Source organism: Argiope bruennichi, chromosome 7, assembly GCF_947563725.1.
Source record: "Argiope bruennichi chromosome 7, qqArgBrue1.1, whole genome shotgun sequence".
NCBI classification, from domain to species: Eukaryota; Metazoa; Arthropoda; class Arachnida; order Araneae; family Araneidae; genus Argiope; species Argiope bruennichi.
This window is the reverse complement of record NC_079157.1, coordinates 65,555,569-65,570,553: the sequence shown is the minus strand read 5'-3', so window position 1 is coordinate 65,570,553 and position 14,985 is coordinate 65,555,569. Positions and strand designations below refer to the sequence as shown.

Genomic DNA, 14,985 nt, shown 5'->3' with positions numbered 1-14,985 from the left:
ATTTAAATTAAAAGCAAGATTGTTTAAATTATTTTTGGGACACTAGTCTAATAAGTTTGATAATTAATTACTATTTGAAAGTTTTATTTTATCTTATTATTCTAAAAACATATAGGGTTTTATAATTTAAAAACAAGTCCAATTCAAATATTAAATTTTATTTATAGGGATGTAAAAAAATTGTTCAAAATTACTTTTAATTTCAATTTTGCATTTTTTTATTTTTTAGAAAAGGACTTATGACTTAATGTTTTGCTATTTCAATTTTTCAAAATTTTGCTACTTAAAACTATTTATTTTAAATTTAGATCAATATAAAAGTTAATTCAATTTTGAAAAGTTTGGAAGGAAAGGGACACCTTGCATTTTCTAAAGCCTCTACAAAAGCTTTAATATAGCCCTGCTGCTGAGAAATGATTCTGATACTTCAGATTTTGTAAAAAAACAGTTTATTCCACCACTGTACTTTTTATAGTTTTCATTAATATCGATATGCAGTTTTCTTTTGGCATTTTTTTTTTTTTTTTTCGATGCTGATACCCTGTTGTTAATTATTGTGTTTTTCTTTTCTTAAGTCGTAAACCTTCTACTGAAAGTCGACCGGAGGGTGAATTGGCATCCAGTATGGAAAATAATATGTGCATTGAATCTTTACCTGAAACTGTTATATATAGTTTTATGGTTGAAGAATGCATTTTGACTGCATATGAACAAAGAATGCTTCAGTGTCCTTTACATGGAAATCAGTCATTACTGCAAATAGCTCCAGATACAGTAAGATGAAAACAATTTTTAAATTTATATTTTGTGATAAATATTTTATTTGATATATTAATATTGAATACCTTCTAGACATAATTTACAAGGAAAATGTTTGGAATTTTTTTAGTTCTTAAATATTTTTAATGCTTAGCAATTAAATATTTTGCATGAAACTCTTTGTTCTTAATATAGTTTTATATCATAATGCTTTATAAAATTTTAATGGAGTAATCTAGTAATAAAATACTTTAAACAAATATTTTTTAACATTTTTAGATTTTTGTTGATCTTGGAGAACGTTATTTGATCCCACCTGATTCTGTGCGACGAGGAAAAATGCTTGGAAGAGGAGCATTTGGATTTGTGTTCAAAGCCAATATTAAGCAAAGAGTATGTTTATTATTATATTTTAAGATTTATTTTCTGAAAGTGTCTTGTATTTATTCTAATACGTTTTATTTTATTCTTATATGTTCTACATTTTGTTTTCTCAATTTTTTAGGGTTGTAACACTTACACTGAAGTAGCAATGAAAATGTTGCAACCTGTTGATCCAGGATTTGGTGCCAAGCAGTCAGATACTGCAGCATACAAAGTAAGTACTTCAAAGTCATGCATCATTGGCAGAAACGTTTGGCATTTAATAAATGAATTTTATATTATACTTCTAAAACAATCAATAAGTTTGCTAGGAATATTGTTTGAGTTTATTTCAATTAAAAAATTTAGCGTATTTGTTCAAAATTCTCCCATTAAAGTATTTTTAAGTATCAATTTGTAACAGACATTAACACCTTGTTATTTTAACAGTCTTACACTTGCTGTATTGTTGTTCACATGAACTTTCTAATGGAGTTGAGTATCATTATATCATAGTACTATTAAAAATGTAACTATGCAGGTAATCTATCTTTTAATTGCACATTGTTAGTCTTATCCTTCACACTTATGTAATTTCACTTTCTTTTCCGAAGCTGTAGAAATAATTAGCAGAATTTTCCTACCTTAATTTTTGACAATTGAAATGGTTTTAATTTAACTGTGAAAACTGAAAATTTTTGAATTAAATTACAACAATTATTATTAAAAATTAAATTATAAATATTTTTAAAAATTGTTAAAATTTTGAAAAAAATTATATAACTATTAAACTAATATCATTTAAAAGCAAATTTTTTAAAATGTGAAAAGCATTTTTGCGCAATAATTTTTCTAAAGCCACCCTGGATAAATATCAAATCTCACTTAATTTTAAATTAATTAAAATTTCAAAAATATTGCTTTGCACATCACATGCACATTCCCTTTCTCCAAATTATAAAAAAATGCAAAATATGATAGTTGCAAGACAAACTTTTTGCCTATAGAATAGATGTTTACATGAGATAGATGAAATAGAATAGATGATTATAGATAAACAAAAATACACATGTCTCTGCAAATAGAAATACATACATGTGTATTTTCCTTCATTATTGATAGCTATTAAGTACTTATTCACTACAATTTACATAAAATACATGAAGACTTTTTAATGAACATTTACCATATTGCATTTTTTTAATTATTTATTAATAAACAGTTGAAAGAAGTAATTTTTTAAAAATTAATTTTATATTTTTTTGCAGGCCGCCTGGAATAAGTGGCAGCGCGATCCTTTACAATATGCTTGCAAGGCTTATTGCACAGCACGCCAAGAACTGAATATTTTGTTATCTTTACGCCATCAGAATATAGTTCCTCTAGTTGGAGTCTGTACTAGACCCTTAGCCCTAGTCCTTCAGCTGGCACCTATGGGAGCCTTGGATTCTATTTTAAAGAATTATAGGCGATCAGGGGCTAAGCTAAATGTTTATGTTTTACAGAGAATTGTTTTTCAGGTATGTTAAATTCTCTTTAAAAAGTGTTTTCTTTTTTATATGTCATTTTGAAAGATTATATATGTTAAAAAAATTTTGAATGTTATAACAAAAACAAAGAGAAACAAATGGAAAATTTTATTTCATTAACCACTTTCGTGTTTTTGAATACAGTAGAGTCATGAATACCCGAATCTCAAGCAACTGATTGCTCTGTTAATTAAATTGGTATCCGAAAAATCGAATTGGGTTTTCCATTTTTTAAAAATATTTTAATACCGAATTTGCAAAAAAGGGATTATATATATATATATATATATATATATATATATATATATATATATATATATATATATAATGATATTTTAATATCTAATTTAATCCAAATTAATTTTCTAAATTTTTTGGCCTAATTTGGCCCATGTCGGGGTCATTCTAAAGTATTCTGTTGTTTCCTGATCCCATTCGACGTATGGAACTGTGTAAAAAATTACCGCGCAATCAGTTCTACATATCAAGTGAAAATGGTCCCTCCGTTACCCTGGTCAAAGGTCAACACGTGTATTCAATCGCTACGTGGCCGGAAATCCCATATTATATAAGACTAGTGATAATTTGTTTTGTGCCGCACTGTGGCGGACGTGCCTTGTCCGCATCTCTAACTTGTAAATAATAATTTGTAATTTTTTGCTTCTAATTTTTTTTAATTCTTTGTGTAATTACAATTAGTATATGTGCAATATTTTATCATTATTCAGATTCCATTTTTTAAATATTTGTATTAATCTGTAACATTTGTCTTTTCAGATTGCCAAAGCATTAGAATATCTGCATCAACAACATATTATCTATCGTGATCTAAAATCTGAAAATGTGCTTGTTTGGGAACTTCCTCCTCCATTCCATCCGTCTACTCCCATTCCACCGGTGGAAACAAAGTTAGCTGATTATGGAATCAGTAGATCCACTTTGCCTACTGGTACTAAAGGCTTTGGTGGCACGGAAGGCTTCATGGCACCCGAAATCATGCGTTACAATGGTGAAGAAGAATACACAGAAAAGGTAATGCTCCTTCAAATACACCATTACGCATCTATTTCCAGTTCCACTGCTTTAATATCCTTTTTAAATTTGAAGGAAAATCGGATTGGTAATTTTTTCATATACTTGATGTAGATGTTACATCTGAGTTCGTTTCAGAAGTGTTTCGATATATCAGGTTCTTTAAATCTACCCGATTTCTTCTTTAATTTGGTGAATTACTCAAAAAGATGATAAAATCCAGCAGCAAACACAATCGCAACAGCAAATACAGACGCAACATATTTTTATCAATTCACACTCAAAACACGGCTATGTACAATGCTTATATGCAATCAGTTACGAAACATATTTTCATTGATGGAACAAGAGCACGCAGGTTCGTGAACAGTCCGTTTACTTCAGTTTGTTTTTAAACGTAGATGGTCTTCTTCACTGTAGATTTACGTGGTGATTGTGAAAAACTTTTGTGTATGTAAGATCGTGAAAATTCATTAATGGAGAATGAATTAAAAAGTTTTTCTAATCAATATTTTTTTATATATAGTTGATTGATTTAAAGTTTTTTTTTTCACTTAAATCATTTGAATTTATAACCTTTAGCCAAGGAAGAAACTATATTATTACACATGGACAAAATTTAAATAGGAGTCCTACCGATGTTTGAAAATACTATACACCAGAAGCATGTACATTCACTAAGCAAATACTTTCTTCAATCTTTCTACTTCCTGAGTTTATTTTATTTTTTTTTAAATTTCTCACTATCAGATTCTTTAATTTGCAGAATTTCTGCAGAAAATTTGATTATAATGTGTAGCAAATAAATTAAAATATATGTATCTAAAATAATTGCCAAAATTAAAAAAGAAAAAAAGAAAAGGAACTAGTTCGCACAATTGCAACCACTGGGCCTATATTGCAAATTTTTATTTTATATGAGAGGTGAAGGCTCTGCATCATTGGTCTGATTGCATCAGAAATCTGAGAACTTTCTATAAGGAAAATCTTGACTTCCCTCCACTATTACCAATATTGTCAATTTTTATTTCATATGAGATCTCACCCCACCCCAGATATGTCATTAGTGGTTGTCTGCCCTTCCATTTTTGTGAGAAAATTTAGACAGTACTTCATTGTACATATTTTGTGCATAGCATAATGAACAGAAAAGTATAAGGCTTCTAAAACAGTGCAAATTAAAAGTTTATCAAAATTTCGAAATATTTTGCTGAAAAAGCCATTAAGACAAAACTACATATAAATATTTAACTCAAATTTTCTATTCCCTAATCTTTAAGTAACCAAATGATTGTCAGAAGCAGCTAATACATATTTAAAATTAAACCTAAAAAATTCCCCCACTAATTGAAATTCATACATTTCATGTACTATTAATTTTATCAAATTTTTCCTCAAACTGTGGATAAGGTTAAAATTTCTACAAAAACGAGTTTTTTTTAAAATTAGATGTTAAATTTTAATTACTAAAATTATTAATAAAAATTATTTCTAGGAAATTTATTAATCCTTCTGTTTACTACAAAATTAGATATCTTGGAAAAACTAAATACATTTTAGAAGATATTTATTCAATCTTCTATTAATATCAAGTAATAACTTTATTTTATATAATACATGTTTTTGAAGTGTAAAGGTTTCTTGGATTATAACATAGCATTTTTTTCTATATATATATATATATGTGTGTGTGTGTGTAAGGATATTTTAACTCTAATTTTAATTTAATTAATTTTCAAGATTTTATCTTAATTTAGCCCATAGTAACTTCATTCTAAAATATTTCGTGATCCAATTCCACTGTCTCTACTTAATTCATTCAAGAGAAGCTTTGTTAAACTGCTGAATCAGCTAAAACTAACTTTCCCACACTCTGCGTGAAGAGACAAAATACCGTTTATGAGGCAAATTCTTTTTTAAAATCTCCCTGTGTTTCCCCTACCTTCTCCGCGCGTGTAACGAAAATCCCTATCGAAATCTCATAATATATTAGCATTATGAAGAAATATTTTCACCTATCAAAATCATAAGTTATATAAGACCAGGGATAAAATGTCCAAGAACTTTTTCCTCATTCCTTTCTGTGTCGTTCTGTGTGCTCATCGCTTATACATATGCCTGCTTCTTCAAAATGAAATAAAACGACGTCATGAAATCAAAAGTCTCTTCACTGTCTTCAAACTGCATTCTGCTTCACATAAAATAATGCTTACATATATATATATATATATATATTTCTCGTTATTTGTTCAGATGAAACATTTTTCTTTAAAAAAATTATGGTGACTTAAATCATGATGAAATATATAAATGATCTTACATTCGAAATTTTAACACAATTCTTTCGTATGTGCCTGCACGCGTATGTCTATCATTTCTGTGGACCTGCTATGATCACCCACATTTGAAGAGTTGTCATATATGGAAATAAATCCAAAATGAACTGTAAAATTTTAAACGAATATTCATTATAAATAAATTTCACAGTATTTTTTTAAATAACGAAATTTTATATAAATTTTTACCTGAAACATTTTTCATAGGTTGACTGTTTCTCATTTGGCATGTTCATGTACGAGCTAATTACTCTTCATCAACCATTTGAAGGCCAAGAATGCGTGAAAGATCATATCTTAGATGGTGGACGACCTTCGGTGACAAAACGGGTACTTATATTTCCCATTACCTTTCAACTTAGCTTTTAACTAAATTAAGCATTCATTTACTCACTAAGTGTCCCGTTTTAGGATATGGCTTATCCAACATATCTCTTGGACTTGATGACGCTGTGTTGGGCACAACATCCAAAAGATCGACCTTCAGCTAGTCAAATAGTTTCAATTGCACAGGCCCCAGAACTCACACATTTGGTGGATGTGGCATCTCTGCATGATCAGATGGCAGTGCTAAGTGCATGCGTTACGACTTTGCCTCCTAAAAATGATGGTATGGAAACATTATGTTGCAATTATGTTAAGATCTCCCCTCTTCAATATAGATACAAAAACTTATGATTCAGTTAAAAAAATTTTCTTATTGGAATTCATGTAAAGATAAAAAAAATCTAAACTTGAAACAAATAAGAATACTACAAATTCAGAAAAAGATCTCTGAATTTTATTCCACCTGATTATCGGCCGATTGGCTGATTACTTTCATTTGGTCCAAGCTTTTACGGGGCCTTGTGCCAAAGTGCAGAATACTTTTGGCTCAATTGATTAGGGTATTTTGAGTTGGACAAGAAGAACACATACACTGAGTACCATTACAAAAGAACCCAAATTATTTTTTTATTAACTAATAGCTCTTAAGGGGGAAAAAATGATTCCAGTTATGTCCAAAAAAATTAAAATATACGCTTTTTTTAATAATAATTTTAGATAATTTTTTTCACATCAAATTTATTTTCGCACCATTAGTTGGAAATGCCAAAATTCTGTGCAGACAGATTATACTATAAATAAAACAAAGAAGTTTGTCATCGTTTTTAAAAATAATATATATATTTTTTTATATATAAATTTCAATGAAATGTGTAGTTGTTAGTGTTTCCGCGCCCCCAAGTGCACTCCCTTTTTTTTCTTTTTTCACTCTATCTTTGAAAGCAGGTGGTGGTGATGGAGGGAGGAGGTAGATCGTTTCTGTCCAAATTTTCTAGAAACCAGGAAGGTTAACTAATATTGTTTTCAAAACGAAGTCCCATGTCTCTTAAGGCCGATCCGTATTTAACCACTTCTAGAAAAGTTCCGACTTGCATTTCAGTATACGTGGAATATAAAAACTAACACTGATTTCGCACAAAGAATAACGCCACTATTAAAGATAGTATCACAAATTTACTTTCACCTCATGCCACTTTTCCTAAACAGTGGATGTTCTTCCATTAGACAACACCCATGATTTGCAGTCTCCAGAATCTGAAATGAGTACATTTGAGAATGACATTAACTGCAACATGTATGAAGAATTAGAGGAGTCCTCTAAAAATGTTTGTACTCCAACCTGCCCCACTTCCAAAGCACGAAAACGAGAGAAAATACTATTCGGTATGAAAGCATCCAAATTCGCATGTTATCATCCCAGCAAAAAACAAATAACAATTATGTTTTTACCATTCTCATATTATTAATAGTGCATTGGTTGCAATTTATTGTAACATAATTTTGGTGTGTCAATTACTAACTCGACAAATATAATAATCCATGCATTCCATTTTTGCAGAAATTACTTTTAATTTTGCTTTATTTAACACCTTGAAAATATTCTAGCTCTTGTGCAAAAAAGAATCCCCCCCCAACTAATATACCTAAATGAATCAACTTATAAATGTTGACTGTGTGGAAACTTTATATTGTCTATAACTTATTTTTGAGAAAAAAAAGTGTTTAAATTAACATAAAAAAGAAAGTAAATATTAAAATTAAATTAAATTTAAATTATAAATAAAAATTATCAATCCTTGAACTGATGGAATAAAATGACTCATAAATGAAAAATTAAGTACAAAAATGATTACATGATATTGTTGTTACTTACATGCACAATTTGATAATTTTGAATTTCACATCCTTCTTTCAGAGCAAAGTGCACAAGATACTCAGTGGGAGCTATGGTTTAGTCGGTTAGGAAAGCAGATGGACATACTGACCTGCAGTAAAAAGTCATGGCTTGAATATAAGGTACTTTTTATTTACTTTTTCTTCTACTGTTTAATGGGATTATTATGTAACTTCATATCACCCAAATTAATTTTGACCAGAAATCATCTTATTTATAAAAATGAAAAAAAATATATAAAAAAAATCCTCTAATAATAATTCTTAAAAAAAAATCATTAAATAGAAGATTAATGAAGTCAGAAACAAGTATAAAATATATTTTGTTTCTGACTATAATTTTCGTAGTTATCATCTACTAATTACTTAAATTGTATGTTTAAAATTTTAAAGGTCTTATTTTTCAAAAAACTTGTTTAAATTCCTGAAAATAAGATACACATGTTTTTTTTCTTACATGGAAATAATTTTACGGGTATTTTTTAAAAGAAATTATTAATAGTTTCGTGATTTTGATAAAATTGGTATTTTATAATAGATGCATATTTGCAAGATTATTTGAAAAGTTTTTATATTCTTTAAAAACTGTTTTTTTTTGTTTTTGTTTTTTTTTTTTTTCTGCTTAAGTTGTCACTTAAAAATAAGCTGTTTTCAGATAATTAAGAATATATTTGCTAAAAACTTTTATCATTATTTCAGACCTTGACATTGGAAACTGTCACTGTCACATGTTTGTGTGTTGTTGGAGACGACTTGTGGCTGGGAGATTCCAAGGCACGAATTCACATTTATAAGTAAGATTTCTGCCTCTTTGTTGTGTTTGTATATTAGATTTTAAAATTTAGCTAAAAAACAATCAAATGAAACTGTAAAATTGATGGGGGAGGATTGATGTTGAAAATTGCAGCAAAATTAATTTTAGTCCAGAAATATGAACCTATTACCTTTTTAATTTGAATTTTATGTTATTATCCCAAAATTCTTGCCATTTGCAACTGATAAATGATAACTTTTTAAGTTCTTCATATTCCAATTGTTACATAGGAGGTAAGGTATAACAATATTCTAGATTATTTATATCCAGCTGTATCATTTTTAATATGTAGAATATAAAGCAAGTACAGTGTAAAATATTCTACCATTGGTTATGCTTAACTATCATGTTAAAACTCTTTTAAGAGGGAGGTATTTATTTCAAAAGATGAAATTCTCTTTTATCATATATAATACATGATAATTAATGTGTATCTTCATTTACCTTCCAAATTACAATAGATATGTATGTTTGTTTTTGTCAATGAAAAGGATTTTTTGGTACTTATTAATTAACGGTGAAATGATTGGCATTTTTTTTTTTTCACTTTCAGCATTGTTATTACAGTGAAAATTATAAATGTGACACACTTTGACACCAATAATTTTGTCATCTTTTGATAAACATCATAAACAGATGCTTGTTTTCTTCTCGTAAGGTAGAAGCGCGCTCAATGCTAATTTGGTTTTGACGAGTTTGGCTCTTTCACCATTAATTAATTAATAAGTACCAATTTATTCAGCCATGAACATATACAGGATAGCTTCTCTGACTTAAGATTTCTTGCAAAATATTAATTTAGAATCCTTTTTTGCAGTATTGCAGATCACACAATGACCACCTCCTTTTCTGTGGACCCTTATGCTCCCACAGTGTCAGCTATTAGAAGCATGTGCACATTGCCTGGACAGAATGGTGTTGCTATGGCAACAAGTGGAGGCCAGCTGTGGCTTTGTTGCATGAATAGTCCAGAAGTAGAGGAGGCTGTAGAAGATGCTGAAGAACATGATTCTTCACATTATAACATTGAAGAGCTTGTGAATAGCGGAGGATCCATCTTTTGTATTACTGCCATTGATTTAGGGGATAAGAAGTAAGTATTTCTTAAATCTTTATTTTATATTTGATTCACCAAATAACTTAAATGTTCATTTTTCAACACATAACCAGCGGAAGTGGTCTCCCAAAAACTTTCTCGCATACTTTCTAATAATTTTGCCATGCCAGAGAACGCCTTGCATGGCATTGGCGTACAATAGTTATGAAATATTAAACTTTTGTGTGAATTTAGCATGTTTATTGAATCTATCGTGTCACCTTTGGCGAGTTTTTTGGTGATTAATCCCTGGCATGCGGATTAGATTATCCCAAAATCGAATTTGTATTTTTGACGTGTTTTTCCCAACCAATTTAAAACTAATATTTGCGAAAAACTATACTTATAACTATAAAATCCCATACCAAATTTCATATATTTACATCATTGTGTTTTTGAGTTATTGCGTTTAATATTTCTGAAAGTACAGACAGATAGAAGGTGAACTCTTCACTGGATTTAGCTCAACATTTGACAAGTGTCTACACTATAGATATGAAATCTCTATACCAAATTTTATCTATCTAGCTCCCTTCGTTTTGTAGTTATCGTGTTAATTTATTTGATGGAAATCTTCAAATTTTGTGTAAAGACTGTATACTAAATTCCCACCATCTAGCTTGAAGCATTTTTGAGTTATCAGTGTCATAAACATAAAGGCATTCATAGACAGAAAGACGGACGGACATTTTCTAAAAATGTGTTTTACAAACTCAGGTTTGAAAACGTGGAGATTCGTCAAAATCTCAAGTTTAATTTCTTGACGATTACTATACTTTCTCTATACTACGTATACAAATACAAATAAAAGTGATAGTCAAAAATAATTTATCTAATAATTTTCTTTTTATTTTCAGATGTGAGTTGTGGTGTGGGCAAACACAGGGAAAGATATCTATATATTCCACTGTTGATTCTACAGTTACAAACCAGGAAATCGTGTACCATTATGATCCTATTGTGGACAACTTGGATGTTTATCAGTTAGTTGGAGGATTTTGTGACAAACCAATTGTTTGGTCTTATGTTTATCCAGGTAAACTTACAGTTCCTTCAAAATCATGAATTTTAAGGAAATGAAATAATATTAATATTTTGCTAATACATTTTATTTGCTTGAATAGGCTGTGTCGCATATCAGTGGGATACTGCTAATAGAACGATTTTGCACAAATTAGACTGCTCAAAACTTGCACCTTGTTCAGAAAGTCTCATGTCTATCAGTATTGAAGAACATTTGAGCCGTAAGTGCATTTTTTTAAATTATTAAAATACATTACATGTACAAAAGTGTTTTTTATCTTTAATATTTAAAATATAAAAAGAATAGCATGTGATAAATAAAATGAACACTAATCTAAATTTTATGTCTTTATATAAGGTACCCAAATGTTCGTTCTTATATAAGAACTAAGTACTTAAAAGATATTTAAATCATCTAGTATATTAATCATCCAATGCGAAAACAGGTATGAACATTTTGTATTATGATAATTATATAAATTTATACTATGCAGTTTCAAAATTGGTAAATTTGACTAATTATTGTATACGTGAATAACGAAAATAAATGAAATTTGAATTTTTGTTTATGCTACAAATATTTCCTATAATCGTGGTTTAATAGTTAATTTTTAAACCGTTAAGAATAAACATAGTTCCAATCGGAAAAATGCTTTAAACGAAAAGAAAACTTGTATTTTGTGTTGTTTGTAAATGTATTGCTAAAAAAATTACAAAACCTAAATTTTTGCAAATTTATATTTAGAAAAATATTTTTGATACACTAACTTTTGAAATAAATGTTGTTGTTTTTAAATTCAACTTTTGTGTGACTAAAACTAACATAGTTATGTAACTTTGGATATCGTGATATTTTTTAGACATTCCAGATTGAAGAACTGCATAAAAATTTAGATTTCGTAACACTTTTAGCAGTACGCGAATTGACTCACATTTCATAAAATATATTCATTTATATCATTTCAACAGCTTTTCCAATTGGATGTGCTTACCTCTAAGGATTTAAAAATCGGATATTGAGTTTCAATTACAGCATACTCTATATATACAATTAAAAATAAAATATAGTGGCTAGAATGTATTCAGAGATTTTAATTTTGTATCTTTATATCCGAGATTTATTTTTATTGAAAAAAGCTCTGTTTTATCACCTCATTTTTCTGAATATTAACCCTCTCATTCCTAAAATCATTCAAGTTCAGATACCTAAGAATACTGGAATATCTGAGTTTCTCTTTTGAAAATAAGAAAACTTCCCTATTCAACCCTTCCTTGGGGGGAGGGGGGCAAAGACCGCAATGACGACAGCACATATTCTTAAGCGAATCCCTCTTTCGTATATCAGACTCTTAACTGGTGGCTAATAAGCATATGTAGGCTCGGTCATAATTCAACAGGTGTCAGAAAACCTCCCTGTGCCCAAAACTCATCTGGGCGAGAATATAAAAGAATAACAAAGAACGCGACATAAGTATTCAGTTATTCTGACTTAAATAAAAAGAGGTAGAAATTTAGCAGCGATTTTCAGGCATCCCGGGCGCCCACCGTAATTTCGTTGAGCGGATATTTGGGATCTTTCAGTATTGATAAGAGTTAATAAATGCTTCTTTCGTAGAAACTAATAGAATTTGGTACTCATACTCCTGTATTTTGACGCTTTTTCAGCTGGGCGATGTCAAGTGACTGCCATGGCCAGTGTTGGTAGTGACTTGTACATAGGTACAACGTGGGGGTGTATTGTGGTTGCTGAAGGAACAACCATGCGACCCATCACGGTTTTCCGCCCCTTTGAAGAAGAGGTAAAAGCCATCCTACCCCTCCTCAGCAGAAGACCACCTGACAGTAAAGACCAGTCCTCTTCTCAAAACAATGCCGATTATATTCCTTACATAGCAACTGTTGGCAAAGGTTACAGAAACCTTATTGGACGGTATATATCCATCAATGCACCTGCACTGCTCCAAGATAACATGTTCTTGTTACTCTGGAGAGCGGATAATTGGGCTTCTGCATAAGTAATAACTTTGCAGAAATCAACATCACACGAGGCATTTTACTTTTCATGAAATGTGATATGTACATTTGAATATATATAACTTGTAAATATTATCCTAAACTTTGTAAATAGTATAAATTGTAAATATTTTCTGTGTATGTTTTCGTCTGAAGATTAACTTATGTTGTTCTTTCTTATGTTTCATCTCAAAATGACTAATCACAAGTTATTTTTTGATCACTAAATGAATCTTGTTTTATAATAGTTTAGACTCGAAGAACTAATAAGGAAATATCATTTCCTCATACGTAAGAAATGCAATTGATAGATATGTATATGCTGTAAAAAAGAAGCAAAAGAAAGAAAATCTAGTCAATTTTAAATGTTACTAAATAATCAGTAATTGAAAATTTGCTTAAGAAAGCTAGAACTATTTGTAGTAAAGTTTGAAAAAATACACTGGAAGTATGTGAAATCTACAGAATCATTAATTATATAAATCTAAAAAAAAAAATGTGAATAATAGTATATTTTTGTCCTTTAACAATGACAGAATTATATGACAGTTGTTCTATAAATATTAATATTGTTTTCAATATATTTTGATTGAATAATATCTTAGTTTGAAACGACGTAACTGGTAATTGAGAAATATTACTATATTCAATCTAATCAGCAAAATCTTCACAGAAGATTTTCTTATCCATTGCATTAGAGCATTCTTGAATAACAGAGAAAAATATGTTTATAAACATATAGCTAACGGATATTATTCTTGTGTAAATAACATAAACTGCATAAAATACTTTAAAAATTTGAGGTGTACTTGCAAATAAAATGAAGAATACACGTATATTTTGCAGGAAATTCTATATTCCACCTTCAATTTCAGAAGTGACTTTTAAAAAGTATCTTTATATTATGATAAAAGATCTAAATTATTAACATATACATTTTCTTAAATACAATAAAATTTAAGTGATGAAGCATTTTTGTTTTCTCTTAGCGCTATTTTTTGATCAAGATGCTAAAAATTTACAAAATTATTATGCTCCTTGATTGCTACAAATTATCTACAGATTAAAAAGGGTTTGAAAAAAATCTCATGTTATGTTATTATCTTTTTTTTTTTTCTTTTTTTTTTTACTGTTTTTACCTTGTATTAAACTGTTACTTTTTTCTCAAATAGCCATATCTTGTTAACACATTGTATTTTTAAATTATTTCACCTTTAATATATAGTAATCATAGCGGAAATTCAATAGCTGGTAATTTCATAGATAGTTTGAAGTTTTATGCAAAATTTACATATTAGTTTCTTTTTAATTTTATTGGCTATAGTCAATTTCATATTTTATTAGTAGATTTCTTGTGTAAGTTTTGAATGTTTAGCCATAGACAACGATTTTATTAAACAATAGATCAGAGTTCAATGTAATATTACTTTTAAAACTTGCTAGTTTTTCGATTTGTGTGTTTTAGTCATAGATCACGTTTTTATTCAAGTTATACACAGGTTATAGGTTTACTAACTGTCAATATTTTTAACAATTTTTGAATCATTTTTTTTTTTAAAAAATCTTCTCAATGTGTTTTGTATGTACTTGACAAATTTTGAATTAAATTATGCATACAAAAGTGAGTTCTCAACAATAATGAACCGCATACTGAAATATTTATTCTCTATTTTGACATTTTACTGCCTTGTAATATGCTCTAAACAACGATGAATAAACTGTCAAATTCTAGTGATTGGCATTTATTTCTTTCCTTTTAAATTCGATACACGCCGATATTTGAATTTTTACTTTTAGGCA

At 29.0% G+C, this 14,985-nt stretch overlaps 1 protein-coding gene across 4 annotated transcripts in view; it reads left to right on the top strand.

Moving 5' to 3' along the window:
- LOC129974931 (leucine-rich repeat serine/threonine-protein kinase 1-like) overlaps positions 1-14,735 on the top strand; it is a 174,630-nt gene extending 159,895 nt beyond the window's left edge. For all 4 annotated transcript variants that reach the window (XM_056087731.1, XM_056087732.1, XM_056087733.1 and 1 more), the window contains 13 exons: positions 576-774; positions 1,039-1,152; positions 1,265-1,357; positions 2,391-2,642; positions 3,429-3,683; positions 6,227-6,349; positions 6,431-6,629; positions 8,262-8,362; positions 8,939-9,033; positions 9,871-10,146; positions 11,007-11,185; positions 11,274-11,393; positions 12,838-14,735. In XM_056087731.1, coding sequence (XP_055943706.1) covers positions 576-774; positions 1,039-1,152; positions 1,265-1,357; positions 2,391-2,642; positions 3,429-3,683; positions 6,227-6,349; positions 6,431-6,629; positions 8,262-8,362; positions 8,939-9,033; positions 9,871-10,146; positions 11,007-11,185; positions 11,274-11,393; positions 12,838-13,187 — 2,356 coding nt within the window. In that variant the 3' untranslated portion in view covers positions 13,188-14,735. The remainder of the gene's footprint in view (positions 1-575; positions 775-1,038; positions 1,153-1,264; positions 1,358-2,390; positions 2,643-3,428; positions 3,684-6,226; positions 6,350-6,430; positions 6,630-8,261; positions 8,363-8,938; positions 9,034-9,870; positions 10,147-11,006; positions 11,186-11,273; positions 11,394-12,837) is intronic.
- The last annotated feature ends 250 nt before the right edge of the window (positions 14,736-14,985 follow it).